The sequence below is a fragment of the Camelus ferus genome, chromosome 7, assembly GCF_009834535.1.
Source record: "Camelus ferus isolate YT-003-E chromosome 7, BCGSAC_Cfer_1.0, whole genome shotgun sequence".
In the NCBI taxonomy this organism is placed as follows: domain Eukaryota; kingdom Metazoa; phylum Chordata; class Mammalia; order Artiodactyla; family Camelidae; genus Camelus; species Camelus ferus.
This window is the reverse complement of record NC_045702.1, coordinates 79977095-79999131: the sequence shown is the minus strand read 5'-3', so window position 1 is coordinate 79999131 and position 22037 is coordinate 79977095. Positions and strand designations below refer to the sequence as shown.

The following is a 22037-nucleotide window of genomic DNA, read 5'->3' as shown; positions in this document are numbered from 1 at the left end:
TTGTTGCTATTCAAGCAGTTTTTGAGGTGGCCAAACGGGTACCACGATGTCGCCGGCACTGAGGATCAGGTTCGCGGTGGTCCGCTCAGCATCAGACTGGCGAAATGGAAACACCTGTACAAGCAGCTGGTTCCACTTCCAGGATTTCTTTTAGAGTTTCCTTGCTGGGTGGCCTCCTGTTTCCTGCATGAGTCATCTGGGGAGGGGGGTAGGGTGGGGACAGTTATACCATTGCATTGACACCACCAGCACAAGGGCCAAACGAAGAAGAAACTCAGATCCCTACGGGGGGAGGGACTGTGTTAGGGGAAGAAGATGGTATTTCTAGTCAGTTGGGCCACTTTTTTTTTCCCTTTCACAATTTACTTCTAGGCAGTATTGATTATGAATTAATTATTCCAGAATATTTACATCTCGGACGCTCCTTTTTGCCTGTGCTTATGATGGAACACTTTTTGCCTGTCTCTACAGAAAACATCAGCTGTAGGTCCCACCTGCACAGCCATCCTCCCCTCTTACCTTCTCCTTCTGGCTTAGTAGGTTATTTGGGCCCACAGTTCTTGGACGTAAATTATTCTGAAAAGTGAAATAATCCCCTCGTTCTGAGAGTGGAGGCTCTTCTGACTGCTACATTTTTCCTTTCAGTGGAGGCGCTTCCTTATTAAAACTTCCTTTCCCCTCAAGAACCCAGCTGCAATTCCAATTGTTTAATTTGTCTGCCAACTTTCTGCTCCATTAACAGATCCCAAGAATACTTGCTCCCCTCCCCCGCCCCCCCATCCCTGTTGGAATGAAAATGGTAGTGGAAAAGGTGGGCTTTACAGGATGCATGATGGCCTTGAACGATCCAGTCACTCGCCCTCTCTCTTTGGACTCTTTTCTTTGTGTGTATATGGGTGTTTGCATGCTATATGTGTATTCGACTGAAATCTTGAGACATTTCTTTGGCTATCAGACTTCTGAGAGAAATTGCTTTGCACAGAAGCATAACATAGATGTAAGTATTGAACCAAATGTGCAGCTTATGTTTATATTACAAAATTAGTTTTGGTCAGCTCTCCATGTACGTGGCCAGCAGACTGAGAAAAATCCCAAGCTCTGGTGTGGACAGTGAGCAGAATTACAGCTTACGCCAGTGTTGACAGCTCATCGAGCAAAGCCCTAGTAATTTTGGAGTCTCTCCTGCATTTCACCGGGATCTGAGTGGAAAAGACATCGTTCCCACTCCGTGGCCTTCCAGCAGACCCTGGAGGCCACGCACGATGTAGATGGAGACATGGAGGAAGATGAACAACGAGAGCTCCATTTTCTTTTCTCAAACCCACAAGTCATAGTGAGAAGAAAGCAACGGATGCTTTGGCACACGATCCAGGATGCCCAACCCCCCTCAAAACAAAGAGAAACGGAAAAAGACCTCCCCAGCCCCCCAAATAAAACACTAGTGAGCCTCACGGAATGGCTTCAGCAATAGCACCCACCCCGGAGGTGGTGACAGCAGATGGGAAAGATGGGAGAAATCAGGCTTGCTATCTTTCCGTTAAGTACAAATGTAAAAATTCCGAACACAACTTGACACGCAGAGCAGAGTTGACTCGTGGTCGCGTTTGCAATGCCATGTTTCTGACTTTGGTTAATAGGTTTCATAAGTGAATCAGCACTTAGACCCTGAAAGAATGCCGTCCGCAGTCCCTCCTCCAGGTGGCAGGCTTGTATTTGCTTTGAACAGAGAAAAGTTTTTGTTTGTTGTTAGTGGGGTTTTTGTGTTGTTTTGTTTTGGGTGTATTTCTTTTTTTGGTTTAGTTGTTTTTCTTTTTCCTTAAAATGTGTTCATATGTTCATCATATACAGAAAAAAAGTACGTGGTTATTTGGTTTTCTTTAAGTCCATTAAAAAACTGGCTTTGGGGAGACAGGTGGGGGCAGGAATGATCCCAGCACACACACACACCTGCGCTGTGGTGTATTCCTCGTTTAAAAATTTTCAAAAACAATTTCTTTTTCTTTTTTTGGAAAATCCAATGGACATGTATAAACCAGCCAGTCCACTTGGTAATTTTCTTAGTCTGTTACTTACAAGGGTGATGACGGGGGCTGTTTTAAAATTTATTTACTTTTAATTTAATTTTTTCCCTCTCTTTTGGAGGGGTGAGGGGATGAAGTCCCAAGGGTGGAGTTTAGTTTCTGTGGATTTTTTTTCCCCCCCGATTCCTGGAGGGTGTCTCTTTAGGAATTTTCTTCTAGCGAGTCTGTTAAGGGCTCCAGGGGGACGGCCGTGGCCGGCTCGTGCTGTTTTAAGCGTTTGATCGTGTTCTTCAGGGCTTGCCTCTTATTGCAGAACCAAACTCTAACTACTTCCCGGTCATAGTTCAGCTTCTCGGCAATTTCGGTCATTTCCTGCCCAGAGGGGTGGGTGTTCTTCTCAAAGTGGGCATTGAGGATCTCAAGGGCCTGGGGCGTGAAGGAGGTGCGCCTCTTGCGCTTTTTGGACGGTTCACTCCCGATAAACTCGGTCAGGTTCTGCATACCTGCTCGGTGGCGGGCCTCAGCCTCAGCCATCCACCGCTCAAGCACCGGCTTGATCTTCTGGGCACTTTTAGGGGTGATGTCCAGCTTTTCAAACCTGGCAGGATACAAAAGGCCAGGGTTCAGTTTGGCTGTCAGACTGCTAGCTATAGTGTTCTCTTGGGCTTCCTGTGGTAGGAAAAAGTGGCTTCTCAGGATGGTGTGTCTGGGGGGAAAATTGAGAAAGAACAGTCTTACACTGAGTCCTCTGCCAGGGTGGGCCTCCTGCCTGCCTGCCTGCCTGCCTGCCTGCCTGCCTGCCTGCCTGCCTGCCTGCCTGGCAGAGCGAATTCACTCCGGATACGCAGCCAGCTGCAAGGTAGCCGTCCCCGCGCAAGCCAGCGCCCACCCTCCCGCATGCTCATGCCCCGCATGCAGCCCGCGCACCCGCGCTGACCAGGCGAGCAAGGGGGGAGAACGCATGACACAGCATCCATCACGATGGAAACAAAAACAACTCGCAGACCTTTTTCCTGGGAGTGCTTGAGAGCTAAGCTTTTATTTGAATCGACCCAGCGCCATTCCACACCCACGACCGCCCCCCCCCCCCCCCCCGCCTCCCCGAACTAAAGAATCCTGAAGGCAAAAATTAACACCAGGAAGTGACATCAAAGACTAGAGCTGTCATGTTCTTTCGTTTCAAATGATTCTTTTTTTCCGTTTTACATTTGGTTTCCTGAAATGTCCCCCATTGACTTGGTTATAAAAATGTTATCTCTATTATAATAGTCAGTGATGGCAACCGGGACAAGTTTCTTTTATGGTTTTCTTTTCATCTCTGTTTTGTATCTCATTTTAATCTCTTTCTCCGCCCCTCTCCACCCCCTTCCCATCTCCGTCTCTCTCTGGTAACAATTTTCACCATGTGTAAGTTAACAACATGCTCCCTTTTCAGGTAAAACACAACCCCTTGCCTCTTTACTGTTGGACTCAAACAGCTGGACGCATTGTAATTACTATGAACACCCCTCCCTGGATGTGCTAGGGCCACCTCATGCCTTCGACACCGGCCAGTGTAATGGGGTCCTTTGGCACCGGGGTATCCAGCTGTGTTTAATGTGCTATATCTGCAAACTGTACTTGAATGATATCATTTTCTGTAAATGAGGTCTTCTATATATCAATTGCCATCAGCAATTCTTTGCTACAGTGACTTAAAAAAATATGAAGCCTCTTGGACAAAATGATACACAACGTTTTAAAGGGTCACCCTGGTTTGAAAATCACACGCACTCTCAATGAAAATACAAAAAAGTGCCAATGCCTTTTGTTTGTTTGTTTCATCTAAATCCAAATTCACAACCCTCCAGGATGAGAACTTTGGATACGCAGAATTCTCCTCTATCTTTCAAACTTCAGCGCTGTTGAAAAATAGCCCTCTGACTGCAGAGTGCATCTTATTACAATGGACTGTTCACAGAGCTAAAATGAACCTGCTTTAGTCACAGTATGCCTTATAAGGATGCTTGCAAACGGACACAAAAGGATAGGCTTCCTTTATGTGCCTTAATCTTATTTTTGGCACTGCATTTTAGATATGTTGTGATAAGCAGTGCAAATAGTATCAAGTTTTAATGGCACTCCCATAGCATTCCCTTCCACGTATAGTTCAAGGAGTTATTTGTTTATTTTATTTACTTATTTTTTAAAACCCAACTTTCGATACTGGTCAAAGAGGAAAGAAGTACTTTTTGCTCTCGATATAAAATGAACTCATTATTTAATGTCATTTAACGAGCTTCTCTCTCGTGGCAGGCTCCCCCAGAGCCCTCATTATTGTGTTAATTTGCCACATACCACATTTTACTTTCATTCACTGTAAAAGCCCCAAAGCTAAAGTCTTGCTAGCATGACAAAAGGCTTTAACCTGCCTGGCTTTACATGGCACCGGGACAAAGCTTCTGATAGGGGTGCCCAGTGTATTGGTGGTATCTTTATCTCTGTGTCTCTGATAAGAAGGGACCTGTGTAAGCAGCACCTGGGAGTCACTGTAGCTAATAAGGGAGGAGTGACCCTAGAGTGTGTGTGGGCTCAAATGCAGACCCTTCCCCACTCTTTAAATTAACTGGAATTGTTTCACAGTCAGATTTTGGCCTCTTTCAAGACCTCCTTTTTTTTTTTTTCTTGGTAGTTAGCCCCTCAAACTACCCTACTGAAACACTAGAAGCTAGAGAAGGCTGACAAGTCAAGGCATCTGACATATTCTATTATGCAGTGAATTCCCAAAGTCCCTTTTCATTTCAGCCCTAGCTTTTTTGGCTGCCCCTGGGGAAGACTTTAGAAATCAACATATTTGATTGGGACTGCCCAAGAAACACGACGTGTGTTAGTGACAACATTAGATAGTTCTGAAGCCACTAAAGGGAAAGCACATTTTAGGACTAAAGATAAGCCGAAGAAGGCTTTAGCAACAAAAGCAAATTGGCAACAACTTAAAAACCTGTGGCTGCCTTTATCACAAGGCTGTCAAGATGAAACAAAATTAATGTTTCCCAACAGGGAGCAACAGTATTCATATCATTTGATGCTGCTTGTTAGTGTTGATGCTTCTGTACATGTGGTTTGGAATAACATATACAAGCCTTGAAACAAATTTCCCAGCAGTAGTATCCTTGTATAGACTGAATAAAGGTTATTTTCTACAGGGAGGTATCTTATAAGAAAAAACAGTAGGGGAGACCATAGAAGTGAGAGGATCCTATGGTGCTTTTTGTATTTAACAACAATCAATGGGTTTTATGGAAAATCATTGAGCAAAATGTGAGCTGCAAGCTACTACCCCATACTGATGTTATTTATAACCTTAGTCTTAAACTGCAGGAAAAGTACACTCCCGTCCTTTGGGGAATACATTAAAAGTATAAAGAGCAGATAAAAAGACAGCATTTCATGGATCACCAAGAACAAAATCCACTTAAATGAGTTTAGAGTTGGTTTCTTGGCTTTTCCTGATGGAGGAGGACTCATAAGACATTGCCCAAGAGGAAAAAGCTCTTACCGAAGTGCCTTTGTTACCTCATGCATAAACATGGGATTAGTGCAACACACATGCATGTGCGGGGGCCGCTGCTGGCGGCTTGACCCAGATCAACTCGAACACAGCCAAGGCTGGCTTCTGTCATTTATTTATTTAATTTGGGGAGGGAATGGGCAAGGTTCGGCTCCCTTTTTCTGAACTTTGTAAAGCAGCATCTTCTTTTTAAAAAATATGCTTCGGAAATTGTGTCTGGCATGGCAAGGTCAAAAAACAATTCCTTCATAGTCACAAAATGGTTAATTTTTTTTTTTTTTTAATTTGGAAAGGCGTGTTTTCATGGAAAACCCTACTAGCCATCCCTGAGCAGATACGGTGGGTATGTTAATACCAGGTGGGACTGGTAGCTTTACAGCACCTATCTGCAGACAGGAGGCAGTGGCTCTCAGCTGCGTAGGACAGTGGGTCCAGAAGGAAGCTTCTGGCCCCGGGGTGATGTATTTCCAACGAAACCGCCTTGGAAGTTCTTTGTGAGTTGACAAGAGTTATCAAGCCAGGCCCCCCAAATCTGCCTTTGTAACTCCATTTCCATCCATTTCACCAATTCCAACATCTAGCTACCCCAAACTTCCTTCCCACACGCTAACCCTCCAGCTTTGCCCACCCGAAGAAGAAAAGCTGAGCCGAGAGGACAAACGAGGCCCAGGCCGGCCAGGAGAGGTGACAGCATGCGGGCACGGGTTACCTGCAGATGGCCGACTGGCTGTACGCGGGGCCCTCTGTGGCACTGAGAGCCTGTCCCACCTGAGTCTGGGTCAGGCCAAGGGACAGGCGCCGGATTTTAAAAGCTTTGGCAAATTCTCGGATCTCCTCCAGATTAACCCCATCCACCTCACCCGCTGCCGTTTGAGGATCTGTGGAGATGTTTTTAAAAATAGGATCAATACGTCAACACCCACCCGAGTCGTTTGTGTTTGTTATGATTGGTAAAGAAAGTGGCTTGGTTAAAAATCTCAGAGCAGTGGGGAAGCCACATTGCAGAATGTTCTTTGTTTCTCAGGTGAGGCACCCAAGCCCCCGTCCTGAACACGTTACACCTCCAAGAATCATCCTTCGAGATAGTTCTGTCTCGGATAAAACCACAGCTTGCCCACGCTAACACTCCACAAAACCAGAACGTGTTCCTTAGGGCTTGACAAACCACAGCCAGCGCAGGGGGGCACTAGCTGTGGGGGATGTATCTCCATTTTGCCCATAAATATGTCCAAATATTGTGTGAAAATATAAAGATGAAGAGGTTTCCATTTGAAATGTCTTAACTGGACTCTTTAGTGCTAAAAATTGCCCTTAAAAACTAGTAATTTGTATTTTCCTTCACCTGAGCACCACCGCAGCCAGGCTAATAGATGGTGATGCTGTCTAATTTCTTATGTTCACATTAGCTCCTCAGAAGAACATGCTTATGAAGCTGTGAGAATAACATTGTCCCCCCGCCCCACCGTAAGCAATTTACTGACGCAGCTGCCTTTGTCCCCTGAAAGGGCACATAATAAAAAATGCCGACCGCAGGAAGGCCCCTTTGGTGCCAGATAACGTGGTCAATTTAGGACTTATCAAGGGAAATGACACAACAGCTGGAAAATGAAACTCCCCCACCCCTGGCTGCTGAGCCCTGGGTAAATGAAAGCGTGCACCACGCTGGAGACAGCATGGGCTGGGGACGGTGGAAGATTTCAAAGTGCTGCTCCGTCCTGCTGGGAGCGAAGCCGTTCTCCCTGCGCGCTGACTCTATTGTTCTTCACCTCACCCTCAGACGTAGGTGAAAAGTTTCTCTCGTCCTCTTTCTGCATGATAACCCACCAGTTTCAGTCCATTCCACAACCTGGCTAAGGAACCGGGGTCTTCTGGGCTTAGGGCTAGAGATACTTCTGTTACCACGAAAAGAGACAAACATTTGCATCCCAAGGACCACTTTTTCACGGACTTTTAAATAAAGATGTTAACTTCTGGGGAGGGGTGGGGGGCATGGTGCTTCCTGTCTGGATTCTCTCATTACAGGGGAAATGGGCTCTGTCTGCAGAATCAGCCATGGCGGTTTACACTGTACCCTTACCTTCTCGTGAAAAACAAAGTCCTGTAGAATTTTTACATGTCGCTAAGCATAATTTCATTGCAGAAAGATGGGTGAAAAAGGGGGTGTAATCACTGCAGTTAGTCGATAAGTATTTCTTAAGTGACTCCTGGGAGTCCGAATGAGCTGGAAGACGGAGCAGGAGAAAGAGACGGGGCAGTTCCGGCCTCTGTGGAGTGTATTGTCTCCAGGGCGTCGGGGCTCAACGTTAGGAGTGAGAAACCATTAGAGAAAAGTTCCAGGTTGAGTATAATCAAGAACTGATGGGGTGGCAGGCACGCTGGGATTTATAGCGAAGGGAGAGGTGACAGGAGGGAGGATTCACCTGGGTCTTACCCAGTGGGCAGCTTTTGGAGAATGGAGGGGCCTTGTTCGGGTCAGTGGGAGCAGGGTGCAGAGAGGCCCAGATGCAGGAGGTGGGAGCGGGTGGGGGGGGCCTGTAAGTGCTTTGGTGGGGGGAGGGGAGGGCTCGTGCTGGGAGTGGTGACTATTTCAGGGTAGGATGTTGAGAATCTACGTCCATGGACAAGGGCAGAGGGTGACTATACAACTGATTTGGCTGTTAAGATGAATTAAAATCCTGCTTTGTCTCCCCCAGTTCACCCCAGAAGCCTGGCAGCAAGGTTAATGAAGCCTTGTTTCCAGTGGTGCTTGGTGGGGGCTGCCCTCTGGATCTGAATTCCTACCAGCACAGCAGCCTGGGGCAGCTTGGAGGGTTTGCTAAGGATCTAGGGAGGTTACATCCACGCACACAGCAGCTTTGAGACTCTTCTCCATTTTTTTTCATTTAAAAATTCCTAGAGCTGAAGTTGCAAGTGAGGAGCTGGCAAAACAGCTTTTCTAGTGCTTACGATATGGGAGAATTACTTGCCAACATGAAACTTTGGGAGATTTCTAAAGAAAAATTAAGATTTTTCCATGTTGTTCTTTTTTTCCTTTTTTCCCCTGTGTTCTTTTGAAATGTTAGGTTTGGCAGCACCAGGTCCCCATTGGCACGTGGGGACAATCAGTCAGCTGGAACCGATGCTGGGTGTCCCTTCAGCTCCTCCTCATCCTCAACCCCAGCCCTCCTCAGGCCGGCTGCCTTGCTGGGACCGTTTTGGGACCCTGCAGTTAGAACATCCATTCCCTAGAGGGGGAGTTGGTGCTGAGGTGGTGGAAGGGAAGGTGGAAAGGTCTTAGATAGCACGATGGCTGTGGTCCCCCCAAAAAACCAAAGTCCATAAACAGAACCAATGTGCCATATACCTGTGGTGTTAACATTTCCCTGGGGAAGGAGGGCAGCTAGGACAGAAAAGTCTAAGTGGGCTCCTGGTTAGGGGAGGAGGCAAAAATAAAACAGTAGTCGGGAAGCTTGGTAGAGACGGGCACAGGGAGGGGGGCCTGGCCTCTCTCCAAGAGAGAAGGAGGAGGAGCTTGGCCCTGCAAGCGTGGGCAGTGGAGGTTCAAAACCGAGGGTGAGAAATGGAAGCCAGAGATCTTCCTTGTAACAGTGTGGCTTTTAGGACGGTGGTTTTTCTAATTCGGTAGGTCTTTAGGAGTCATTGGATAGGACCCGGGACATGTATTTTTAACAAGTGCCACAGGTGATTGTGGTGCAGGGGACCCGCTGACCCCCTGACAGGGGCTTTCTCTGTGGCTCTGGCCTGATGGAGTCTGGGCGTGGCCTCCTCTGCATGTCTTCACTTGACCCTTTACCGTCATTATTCACCAGTTCCCACTACACAGAGAGCTTCTCTACCACCTGTGTGAGACCCCATCCTCGCCCCTCCTCCACTCCAGGTCCACCATTTATGGCAAGTGGCAGACATCTGGGTGTCACCGGGCTGGGGTGGCCAGTGGAGTCTGGAATTGCAGGGAGAGTTTTTCTCTGAGCAAAGCTAAGTAGTTCCCGTGGGAAGTAACTTTGTTGCCGTATAGTAGCCTCACCTCTAGATCAACAGGAATCAACTGAGTTGATCTGGAAGGGTTTCCAAGGGCCCGTGCCTTGGCAGTGCAGTACCGGGCAGGTATATGACTTGGGATACAAGTCTATGTAAGTCCATTCTATCTTGTGCCTTCCCTTCCCCTGCTGCCTTTATTGTCTCCTTACTGGTTCTTTGAGACCAGCCACCAAATCCACGTGTGTGATTGTGCAGGTTGCTTTTAGCCAGATCACTGATGATAACCAGAGTTGAAAAGAAAGCTATGGCCTCTTACCCTCTTGAACTGAGCAGTGTTGTGTGGATTCGCAAAACTTCGACTCTAAAGCTCCGAGAGGCAGGTGCCTGCGCAACTGAGCCCACAGACAAATACTTCTTACACCAGGAAGCTGAATTCCGTCTTCCTCCTCTCACCCCTTTCCTGCTCTTGTCTTTTTCCTGGTTCTACTTATGGACCTGATAAGATAGGCGTTCTGGTGAAATTTAAACAGGGTGATGGTCTATTGGGCAAAGGCCTGGGGAGAGGAAATCTGTATCTCATTGTTTGTGCAGTTTGTTGTTTGCTGGAGATGAGCTTCCTGGCTTTCTTTATATTATTGTTCTCGGCCATAAAATCAGAGGGGAAAACGTATTATTATGGTTTCACTCCATGGGTCCCAGGACTACCAAAGTCTCCACATCCAAAGAAGGGGCCCACCCATGGACAAATATTAATTTTATTCTGATTACAAGATGTGGAACTTGTTTGTCTTCACACATTGGGAGAAGGAATTGGATGATGTCTATAAGATGTTTTGAATTAATTAAAAAAAAAAGTAATGCTTTTTTTTTTTTTTGATCCCTAAATTTCTGTCTTAAACTCTTGAGGTTTTTTCCTGCACTGTTGGACAGTTCCCTTTCCCTAGGGGATTTATGCTTTTCTGTTTGAGGAGGGGAAATGGGGTGAAGGTAATGAATGGAATCTTCCCTGGAAAGTCACGTTAGCTCTCAGTGTAGCTCAGAGGTTGACTGTTCACCCTGGGATCAGTCAGCCTGGCTTTCCATTCTCCTGACTCTGGGGAGGTTGCGTTAACTCTTAGGATGTATCTGAGGCCACCTTGATGGGAAGCTCCAAGGGAGGCTTCAAATCCCTTTAACCAGCTCCTGGGCACCCAGTCCGGGAGTTCTCTGCCCTGAGGAGGAAGTGGCACCTTTTATAAAAGTTTGTGCCAGATTAAGTCGGCCCAATGTATTAAACACAGAGTCAGAAAGCTGTGACTTCCTTGGTTTGCCCTTAATCTGAGCCTTGCTAAAGGATCCAGGAGATCAACCCATGTCCGGATCGGCTGGCCTGGAGATTTACAATACACTGGCATTTAACATGGGCAGCGATTCATACGTGTAATGATGGCGCTTTCCAAATCAAATCTGGAACACATGGGCTGAAAAAGAAAAGATTTTCATGGGGACTAAAGGCACATTCTGTGCCTGTGCAAATCTGGGTGCATAGTCACTGGGCCCATCCTGAACTGAGCACTCAGGATGGACCAGGACCGATGTTTTCTTTTGTCTCGTTTTAAAAAGTCAGCTCCTTCCAACTGTGTGCCTGGGCATTCATGTAAGGTGTTATCATCCACCATCCACCAACATCATCCTTCTGCAGCTTCTGCTGGTGGGATCGTTACAGGAGAAATATGCATCTTTAAAGAAGGTGCCAAGGATGGATTAACTGCCTCTGAAACATCCATCGGCTTTTTAGTGATATTCTTACGGCAACTAATGGGCATATTTACCAAATATTTCTAAGAAAGGAGAAACCATTTGGGGATGTGCAGTGTGATTTGGGAGAACAGCTTGCTTACAATGTGGTGACTTCACTGCGTTGTGGGAAATGGTGTGAAATGTGATCAAGTGGATCAGGGGTTCCGTTGTGCCATAAAGGACTACCATGCATGCTCACGCTCACTTTGTGGTTTGGGTTTTCTGGTATGGACTGTCAGTCCTTTTGCTGTCTAAGAATCACGTTCATAGGCCAGGGGTTTAAAAAAAAGTGTCTTGAAAAACCAAACCCAGCAAAGAATAAAAAGTCCCATGCCTACCTAAATTTAAACAGTACTGTGTAAATCTTAAGCCAGTTTGGGACTTGGTCAAGTCCTTTGTTTGACTCTTTTAGACTTTCCAAAAGCCCTTTTTCTGGAAACGATCTTTATCTCTGGTGACTGTGGAGATGGAGCCAGGTTTGACACAGGACAAGCTGTGTAGGTACTGTGAACAGGTAATGGGCAGAGGTCTTAAGGAGTAGGCATATTGGTAGTAACTGTGTTCTTTTGCCCAGAGTAGGGCAGATTACAGATGATCCACCCACTCCAGTTCATCTGGAGCAATGGCAGGTCGCCCAACCCGAGGCAACCTTGACCGTGACCTGGGAGGGTCCATTCACCAAGATTTTGATCACAGGTTCAAATCCAGTTTGACCTGGTTCAAACTATGGCCTTGGCCTAATGGAGGAATTTGTTGATTCATTAACCATCCAGCTTAATTCAAGGATTATTTACTCCAGCAAGTCTTTCTGTTCTGTCTCAGTCTCTAAAACTGAGATAACTGTCTACTATATTTGCATAGTCTTTATTCTTATGTTGAACCTAGCATTTATTTCCCTTTATTGTAACTGTGTTTCTTTGTTATCAGTTCATTACCTCCCCCAGGACGGGGACCACATCTTGCTTACTTTTACTTTCTTAATTTCTAGTCTTGTGCCTGCATGTGTATGGTGTTCAAAAAGTGTTTTTTATTTTTTTATTTTAAAGTCAACATTCTCTGACTAAAGCACGCTTTTTTCTTCCTATAATTTAACCTGTGTTAAAAACTACATTTGAAGGACTGGGTTGGGTCTTCCTACGTTAGCCTATCTGCAAATTTGGTAAAGTTTAATCTCAGACAAAAGTAATTTAAAATGCATCTTTCATGCTTGAATATAAATTTCAAAACATGCAAGGTGTCTAGTCTAGTTTTTCCTTTTCATATTGGCTCAGGGAAAGAGCCTGTGCTTTAATTATAAAATGTGAGTTCAGGATTTTAAAATTATTTGAAGAATATTTAGGTGATTTGATGTATTTTGTCATTCAAATTTCACTGGATAAAATTCATGTGAAAGTATCCTGCCTTTGAAGGCTGTGCAGAATGAAATCAGACCACCTGGGTTATCATCCTGGCTTTGTCCCCCAGGGGATTTGTCACACACAGTGTCACAGCCTCTCATCTAAGACTGAATCTGGTCTCTCCGACATTAGATGGTCAAGATAAGTTGTACTTTTCAAGATCTATTGGATGCCAGCTTCAATATCTGAAAATGAAGATTTATATGACCGTCTTGTGAGTAAGAAAATCAGTAAAGTATTGAAAGTGCTTTGAAAACCCTCCTTTACAAACGAAGGCTTAAACAAGTTTGTTGGGGGTAATCAAAATCAGGAAATGCTCTGTATAGTAATCGTTCTGCAGTTGGGTTTTGAGACAGAAGGAAATTAACTAAACAACATGTTCAAATCTGGAGCAATTGTAAGCGCAGCAGTGGGTTTGTGTAAAGTCTGAGCCCCTGTGTTGGTGCTGCTTGGCCCTCTCATATCCGCCAGAGAAGGCTCCTCATTCAAGGCTCTGCATGAGCTTGGAGTTTCCTGTTTCAAGTGCATGCGGTAAAGGAGTCTCTTTTCCCCAATTCTTTATATTTCTTATTAAGGATATGCAATATGGTTCACTCATTATACAGCTAGATCTTAGATGTTCCATTGGCCGCTGTGCAATTGAAATTTCATTTGGCCCATTAAGTAGCTCTGTTCCTGACTTCTGAGAAAGGCTAATCCTTCCCTGCCCAGCTTGAGACAAGTGGCAAGAGAGCAGCCAGTACCATCCATCCATCTCTGTCTCCTCCATTCATTCATCTCTCTATCCATCCAGCATGTACTGAGTCTTCAGCTTACGTAAAATACAGTACTCGTGGGGTGGTTTGTACTTTTCACATTTAAATATTTCATATTTAACTTATTTCCTCTCTATACGATTGTTGATATCAGTTCCTTTTCTTTCAGGAACAAAGCTGAACAGCCTATTGTAAATTTAGGACCTTGCTGGCATTTAGAAATAGAGTGTTTTGTGGAAAGTTACACACAAAATCAAATTGGAACAAAATTTGAATCTTTCCCCACAACAACCCTATAAGGAGTTTCTTTATTGGGGGAAAATCTGGCTATAAGTAAATTAATTTTATATATAAATTTACTGAAGTAAGACTAGTTTTTTGCCCAGATGAGAGGATTTGTGTATCTAAACAACTTAAAGTAATAGGTTGATGGCAGACTCCATATGAACCCTGAAACTCTTTTGGTGTTGACATATTTTGTTACGATCAAGAGCATCCAGACTCATTCACTAAAGTACATGGGCATCTTAATCTTTCCATTATCTCTGATTCTCTTCGCCGTTTCACATGCGTCTTTCTTGCCTGAGTTATCATATAGTTGAGTATATATGCATATGCATGTATGTACATAAATATTCTTTTTTAGGGAGGCTGCTTGTGGGGTGAAGACGCAGCAACCCTCCATTTGGCCTGGCATTTCCAGACTTGGCCCATGATATGGGAGACTCCCTACTGTTCCTGCTTTAACAGGTCACTCATGACACTCAGCCAAACACAGATACTCACGTGTGTCCTTGATTCGTGACACAGGTGCCTACCCCGTGCTTTGGCTCTTTAAACCACAACTGTTGGATTTTTAGTGGCTGGAGAATTATAATCTATACACACATTCTGTGATTTTATATGTAAGTAAAAATGACACTAAAGGTGAATAACTAACCTTAAATTAGACCATCGTCACATTCATCTCAACACGTCTCTATTTGCATGTGATACATATGCTGTCTTCACGAGACTTGACTCGGGCCAAATACCATTTCTAAAATGTATACGTGGCCTCCTCAGGGAGGCCGACTTGCTAGCTTGTGTTGTTTTGTGGATGGTTGTTCAGAGGTTTCTCATCATTTCCAGCCGGCACGGCTTCCTCCTCCCACCACTGGAGGCAGCTCACCCTGCGTGCACACACCCACCAGCCCACAGGCACACGCTCTTTTCTTTCCTCTGACACCTAATAGAATGTCAGGGGACTTCAAACACACAGAAAAGCAGCTTGACCCGCCGGCTGAGTGCCTGTTGTTGGTTATTCCACTTCTGAGCTGTGTGGCTCATGCCCTGAAAACTGATCAGTTTCTACCTTCTAAAGTGGTGGGACTGACTCAGCACATCAGAGAGTGCTTGGGATGGAAACTGGCGCCGACACGCACTCGTGATGTGTGCTGGGGGGTTCCTGCTTCCCCAAGGAACTGTCAGGCCCTGGGTGTGACCTCATCCCAATATTGGCCTAGCAGGGCCAGGAAATTCCTCTTCGACTTGAAAGAATGAGAGAGAGAGAGAGAGAGAGAGAGAAAGAGAGAGAGAGAGAGAGAGAGAGAGAGAGAGAGATAAAGAGGATGGGGGAGAGAGACAGAGAGAGGCATTGCAATCAGGCAACAAGAAGGCCACCATGATTTAACCGAGCCAGAAAGGATACTTACTGCTGACTAACTGGCCCACGCTCAAAGCTGAAGAGGAAGAGGATGAGGAGGAAGAAGAGGAAGCCTGCCGGACGGGGCTTTGAGACATGGATGCTTGGCTGTGAGTCAGGTGCAGAAGGCTGCTTTGGGAGGCTGCTTGACCCACTGACGTCTGGGAGGGTTGGTGGAGCTACATAGGGGGATGTAAAAAATACACAAAGGTGTGAAAAATTAGGAGGAAAATGCCAGGGAACAGAAGTTTCATCTGGGGTTGAATCATTTTATTTCCAAGAATACATACTTCTCAGAAAGAGCGTACACTCTACACAACACAGAGGGGTTTTTTTTTTGTAGTTGTTGTTTTTTGTATATAATATGTTTGCTGCCTTGACAGGTATTTTATTAGTAATTCTAAATGTATTATTAATTTCCTCCTTAGCTTGCTAGAGCACCCCATTTTCTACATTTCTTGACCACGGTGTGTGACTGGACGCTTTCCGCCTGTTCGTGCAATTACAGCGCACTTGACGGACTTCTCAAGTACATGTGGATAAAATATAACGCCTGCCATCAACTCAGAATGCAAAACTCAGTATCAAAGACAGGCTGCGCCCAGCCATTTTGTCATATGTAACTGGTGTTTTGAGGAAAGTGCCAATTTAGACTGAGTGTATATGGGAAATTTCTGCTCTCCCAGACCAAAGAGTCTAGGTGTATCACTGTGGAGTCAGGGGGAAAATGCTCTCTAAGATCCTGTAGAAATCAGAGAAATTGAGGCAGTCAGGACAAAAGTATCGATTCAGATTTGTAGCTCTGGGTTGTCACTTTCTTACGCTATGCCAGCACTTTGTTTGGGACTTCCATGCCCTCTCTCACTTAACTGTCAGATCGGCCTGGGCAGTGGGTATCATTCTGACGCCTCTCTCACCAACCAGGAAGCTGAGGTACAGGGAGTTAAAGGATTCTGAAGGTTCACTCGGCAGGTGTGGAGGAGCTGGCCTCTGGACACACGAAATCTGACCTTGGGGCTCTGGCTCTTGGTCACAGCACCCCAAGGAAGAATGGACTTAGCTTTTTAAATGTTGTGTGCTGTAAGGAAGGCTGTCTTTATGCCCGGGCATTCATGACTCCTTTACAGATGATCAAAGCGCTGTTGTTCTGAGAGGGGACAGGAGCTGACTGAGGGGAGGGAGGAAGGAGGGAGGGGAGAGAAATGGATGCAGGCACCAGGTCCACTCAGAGTCCCGGGAAGGGTCTCTCTCCATCCACGTGTTGACTCCCTAGGAAGCCAGCCCACATGAAGGGCAGCCCCGGACCTGGCTCAGGTACACAGACAGCCTCAGCAGTGGCCACCTTTGTTGATTAGACAGTGGACTTTCCAAAGTGTTTCATAGCCATCATCACACTCCCAGAGACGTAGGGAGGTTTTTTGTAAAAGGTTTTTATAATAGGAAGTCAGGCTGGGAGTAGAATCAGGCCAGGCCCAGGCCCTGATCTTTGGTGGGAGAGCCACCTACAAAAACAGGCACTGCACTTTTCCCACCTCCTTGGGATCTAAGAGCCAGCGTGGGAGGCTCTGACTTCCCACTTGTCACCACTTTCCCAATGCATGTGTGCGTGCGTGCGTGCGTGCGTGCGTGCATGCGTGTGTGTTTATGTTCAGTTTTTTCATTCAACTCTACCAAGATATAATTTACAGATACTAAAATACACCCGTTTTATGCATACAGTTTGATGAGTTTTGTCAAAGGTATGCATCTGTGAAACCACCATATAATCAAGATACAGAAATTGCCCATCAATCTACAGAGCTCCTTCACCCGCTTTGAAATCCTTTCCCCCTCAACTCCTGGCGCCGGACAACACTGCTCTGTTTTCTGCCACAATGGACCCATTCGGCACGATTCTAAAAATGGAATCACATGGTATATACTCTCTTTGTATCTGGATTCTTTTGCTCAGATACTGTTTTTGAGGTTCCCCCATTTTGTTGCATTTATTCCTTTTTATTGCTGAATAGTATATATAGTCTATCTCCATATGTGTATCTCTGCCCCAGATTGTTTATCCAAATGTCTGTTGATGGACATTTGGACTATTTCCAGTTTGAAGCTATTATGAACAAAGCTGTTGTAAACATTTATGTGCAAGTCTCTGTGTGTACCTGAGTTTTCATGTCTTATATGTAAATACCTAGGAGTGGAATTGTGGACATTACTGGGTCATAACCGTAAATGCACATTTCACTTTTAAAGAAACTACCAACTGATTTCCAAAGTAGTGGTAACATTTGATATTGTCACCAGCAGTGTGTGAGAATTCCAAGTGCTGCACATTGTCACCAGCACCTAGATTGTCAGTCTTTTAAATTCCCTGAAAAGTTTTTAACCATCAATTAGCATTTTACTTTCAATTGTTAGCAAAGTACTTCTTTGGAAATGTGCTTCAGGAGCTGTTTCCTCTCTGGTCCCCCGTGGTAATGCTTTTGCCTGCCGGGTTCACATGATACCCCAATGTGGCATGTACACCTGGTATGATTATGGGACTCCCAAGACTGGGAGTCGGCTGCACGTCGGAACCCAGGTTCCCACCCCACAGTTTAGGGATCTCTCTGGGATGCCCGGCTGTCCCGCTCCAGAATTGCCTGCAGTTACATCTCGAGTGAACATCCTTACTGTTACTCATCTGTGCTAAGTAGAGGCTAGGTTATGAACTGAAGATAGTTATAATTGACATGGAACCCAAATTAATATGCATCGAGCATCTGCCTAAAGTAATTAGCCAACCTGCTGAGCACATAATCAACAACTGAATCCAGTAAATTTTATTCTGTAGGAACACACACTAAAAACTAAATCTATTTTTAATTTGCTTAATAAAAGGTGATGGATATCTGCATGTCAGTCTACCCCCCTCTAACCTATTGAGTTGTCCTTCTAAATATTGTTACTTGACAAAAGCTTTTTACAGTTTTGAGTCACTGAATCATGAGATAGTCGTCCGTTTTACCATTTCATCAATATTTTATCTGTCCTGGGTGTGGTAAAGTACCTTCAAGGAAATGGATAAGATAATAATCAATTTAAATTTTTCTTCCTCAGACACAACTCACTAAAGAAAAAAAAATTAGTAGGCTGCAATCTCACTTAGGAGTCACTAAAGCAAACCAGGGCTTAATTCTAGAGGAAAATAAAATAGTTCTTTTAAGAGTTTGTTCTATGACTATATAAAGAGAGAGACGAATCTCAGATGTCTAAGAATCTAAGAAAGATATATTTCTTCCAAAGGAATTAAACATTTTTTTTTTTTAGGACACTGGGGTCCTGCTTACCCTCCAGAATTCAACCAGACAGTTCAGAACAACCAATAAAAATTAATCCTGGCAATAGTCCTCTTTGTTAGGTATTGGTGATACCATTACAGAAGAGGAAATAGAAACTTTAAAGCCGAAATGGTTTACCTGGGATCGCACAGCTGGTGTAAGTGAGCTTTGACTTCAGGTGAGACTGACTCAGAAGTCAGTCAGTGCTTCCCCAGGAGCCTCTCAGCTCCTGTCCACCATTGGAGATGAGCGGTTACTAATCAGAGAAACAGCAGGGCCCTCTGGCTGGGAGGCGTGGGAAGCAATGCGATGTCTTCAAACTGATGATGGCAAGCTGCCCTTCAGAGCAGATTAGCACGACTGTAGCTCATCAATTTGAACACATCTCATCTATTTTTCTAAACGTAAAAATTTAAATATTTTTCAAATTTAGGATTATTCTTTACAAGTTCCAAAGTATTTAAAATATAATGTTTTTAGGAAAGCATGGTACTCTTAGAGGCTAGGGCATCATCCAAAAATATTACGCTTTTGATGTCGTCGGGGACAGGTCTCCGATGGAGTTGCTTATAGATTGCCCTTTGCTTAGTATAACTAATGCTGGTTACCTGTAACACCCCAAATGTACTTTTCTTAGTACAGCATCCTGTTTATATGATCATGTCTTTTATTTATTCAATATACTCCCATTAGACTGCCTAAAAGAGCTGACACTGATCTCCACCCAAGTTGAGATAATCACTTTCTTGCCTTTTTCTCTGAGCTGCAGGTCAGGTGTAAATAGGCTGTGTTGTGGACTGAATTGTGTCCCGCCGCAAATTCATACGTTAAGTCTAGTATCTCAGTGTGTGACTGTACTTGGAGCTAGGGTCTTCAGAGAGATAATTAGGGTTTTAAAATGAGGTTATTAAGGTGGGCTGCCATCCGATATGACTGGTGTCCTTATAAGAAGAGGAGATTAGGACACAGACAAGAACAGAGGGAAGACCATGAGGGGACAGAGGGAGGAGGCGGCCGTCTGCAAACCAAGGAGGGAGGCCTCGAAAGAAACCAACCCTGCCGACACCTTGATCTTGAACTTCTGGCCTCCAGAGCTGTGAGACCATGAATTTCTGTTGCTTAAGCCACCCAGTGTACAGCCCTTGGTTATGGCATTTCTAGCAGATTAACACAGGCTGAGAGCATGGAGCGCCAACAGCAAAGGAGGAGAGGGAAGGGGCAGCTCACGTTGGCCTGGGCTTGGCTTCATCTAGAGAAAAGGGCAACTGTCCACCCCACAGGTGAATGAGAAACAGGGAAAAACAGGATTCAGAGTCTGGAAAGCCTTATCCTTCCTGCTGCCTCTCACAGCCTGGCTTCGCTGGTTTGTTTGCACTGGTTGGAGCCACCAGAGTTGTTTAACACATTCTGCAGAAATGGGGAGGGATTAAATGTAGCTGAGATAATGAGGTGGGAGAGTGTGGCAAGAGGAAGGGGCTGACAGAGAAAAAAAGAGAAATCGAAGACAGTGCTGTGTAGAAAGTCTTCCCAAGCTGCCAGCCCAGCAGGTGGCTCATTTGGAACATACTGGAAAATGGCAGAAGACACAGAATTGGGAAGCCACAGAAGGGTCTGCACTGGGCTCCTCTGGGAGCATGGCTGTAGGATCTGAGACCCTGGACAGGGAAACACTGTAAATCAGCAGCAATTAAATTGAACACAGGGGATGGAACACCCACCGTGGGCTGGGTCCTAAGCAGGGCTGAATCAGTCCTGCCTTTCAGGTGTGGACTCATAGAGGTGGCACAGTTTGATGACCATGACTGGAGCAAGGGGAAAGCAGAGATGAGGGTAACACAGGGAAGCTTCACAAAGGAGGGATCCTGGGCAGGGGGCCAGTGGCGGGAGTCTGCCAGACAGAGAAGGTAGAAAAGGCACTCCTGGCCAGGGGACCCCTCATCAGCTGGGCTCGGCTGGGAGTGACAGGGGAGACCAGAGAGGTGAGATGCCCAAATGTGTGGCCGCAAGTTCAAAGGTCTGTTTTGTACCGAGGTCACTGACACACATTTCATTCATCTAGGAAAACCCCTGTACTATTTGAGATCCCTTGTGGGTGGAAATTTATATCTTATTCTGGGTGGCTCCAAGAAAAAAATCAGGAACTGATTCAGGCAAGGGCTGGGGGAAAAAAAAGTAAGAAAGTACATTTTTTTTAATTTGAAAAAAATGGATGAATCAGGATAATCAAATGGCATTTTAGAGAGCTAATTTAAATGAACCACTTTCCTTTGGCTTCCTATCAGCACCAAGATTACATTCTGAAACAGAGGGCAGTCTTCCTGATTGGCAGTCTCCAAGTATTGTAGCGATGGTATTAATTTTTGAAAAATTTCAGTGCTTTGATTTTATAAATTGCAACATCTTTCCTTTCGAATGTCTATTTCCTTAATGATGCTAAAAACTCCCATTAACTTTTTTCCCCATTAATGGAAGCACTGGGGATTGAACCCAGGACCTCATGCATGCCAGGCATGCACTCAACCACTGAGCTATACACCCCAAACTCTCATTAACTTTTGTTGGGACTTAGTCAGATGGAGAACAAACTGTTGCAAAAATGATGTCTGTGCTGCTTATGAAGGAATCATTCATTCCCAGTCACAGGAGAGTAAGACAAACATGGGCATCTGGGTCACTCCGACTTTTGGAGGGAGTTCGCCATAATCCACTGTAGCTGTAGGATCCCATGGAAGGAACAAAAGTTTACTTTCGAGCTCCATCAGATATTTTTGTATTACATAATTTGTTTCATGCACAGAAAGATATTTATCTTTCTCTCTCTCTCATATCTAGCTCTTTCCCGACTTTTATTTTCTTGCATTGCTCACCAAGGATCTCTGATGTGATAACTGTGGAAGTGATATCTAGGGCTATTGGATCCTGGTATATATTAAAAAAAATATATTGTTTGTATTTCTGATGATAAATTTGCAGGTTCTCAATCTTTCATCATTGGAATAAATCATCATCAAGAATAGTGGGCTCTGCACTCTTAGATTTTATTCAGGCTCTTTTAATAATTAACAGTAGACAGATGTAAACGATTAAGGATGTAATTATTTTTTTTGTTAAATTAAAACAAATCATCCCAGGTCATTTGGTCCGAGAGCTCTGTGTGTTACTCCATAAAATTGGACTTCTTTCTGAGTGTGAGTTAGGGAACTCTCTGCTCCTATAATTTATGACGTATTTTGCTGTTGGAACTATGCTCTTGTGAGATCAAGCGTTTGTCATAAATCACACGAAAAAATAAATCGAGAAACTCCTTACTGTGCGATAGAAATCCTTTATTTTTTACTGGTTGTCCATATTATATTTCTTCAATGTAGAGGGTAATATTTAAAGGAAAAAATTGAAGACCACTATCCTTATACCTCCAGCTCTGAGCTTTTTACTTTTGGTCTCTGGGCATTTTATGACCTGCCATCTTCAGAATCCCAGCTTTTATATCTGGGGCTCAAGACTTGAGCACTTCCTGTCGATTCACCCAACTTGTTAACTTTACTACACGTTCCAAGTTGTT

General features: G+C 44.7%; 1 protein-coding gene, 1 long non-coding RNA gene and 1 other non-coding gene across 6 annotated transcripts in view; 1 reads left to right on the top strand and 2 right to left on the bottom strand.

Annotated features, from left to right (window-relative positions):
• LOC116665054 overlaps nucleotides 1–22037 on the top strand; it is a 138542-nt gene that overhangs the window by 76055 nt on the left and 40450 nt on the right. The window lies entirely within an intron of this gene.
• POU6F2 (POU class 6 homeobox 2) overlaps nucleotides 79–22037 on the bottom strand; it is a 423476-nt gene continuing 401517 nt past the window's right edge. Inside the window, exons 8-10 of one of the 2 annotated variants that reach the window (XM_014559834.2) lie at nucleotides 15175–15343; nucleotides 6281–6449; nucleotides 79–2727 (exon numbers count right to left, since the gene is read on the bottom strand). In XM_014559834.2, coding sequence (XP_014415320.2) covers nucleotides 2223–2727; nucleotides 6281–6449; nucleotides 15175–15343 — 843 coding nt within the window. In that variant the 3' untranslated portion in view covers nucleotides 79–2222. The remainder of the gene's footprint in view (nucleotides 2728–6280; nucleotides 6450–15174; nucleotides 15344–22037) is intronic. The other variant, XM_032484257.1, reaches the window with a different exon arrangement.
• TRNAA-GGC lies at nucleotides 20942–21013 on the bottom strand. Its single transcript has one exon. It is a non-coding gene; the product is annotated as a tRNA-Ala (tRNA).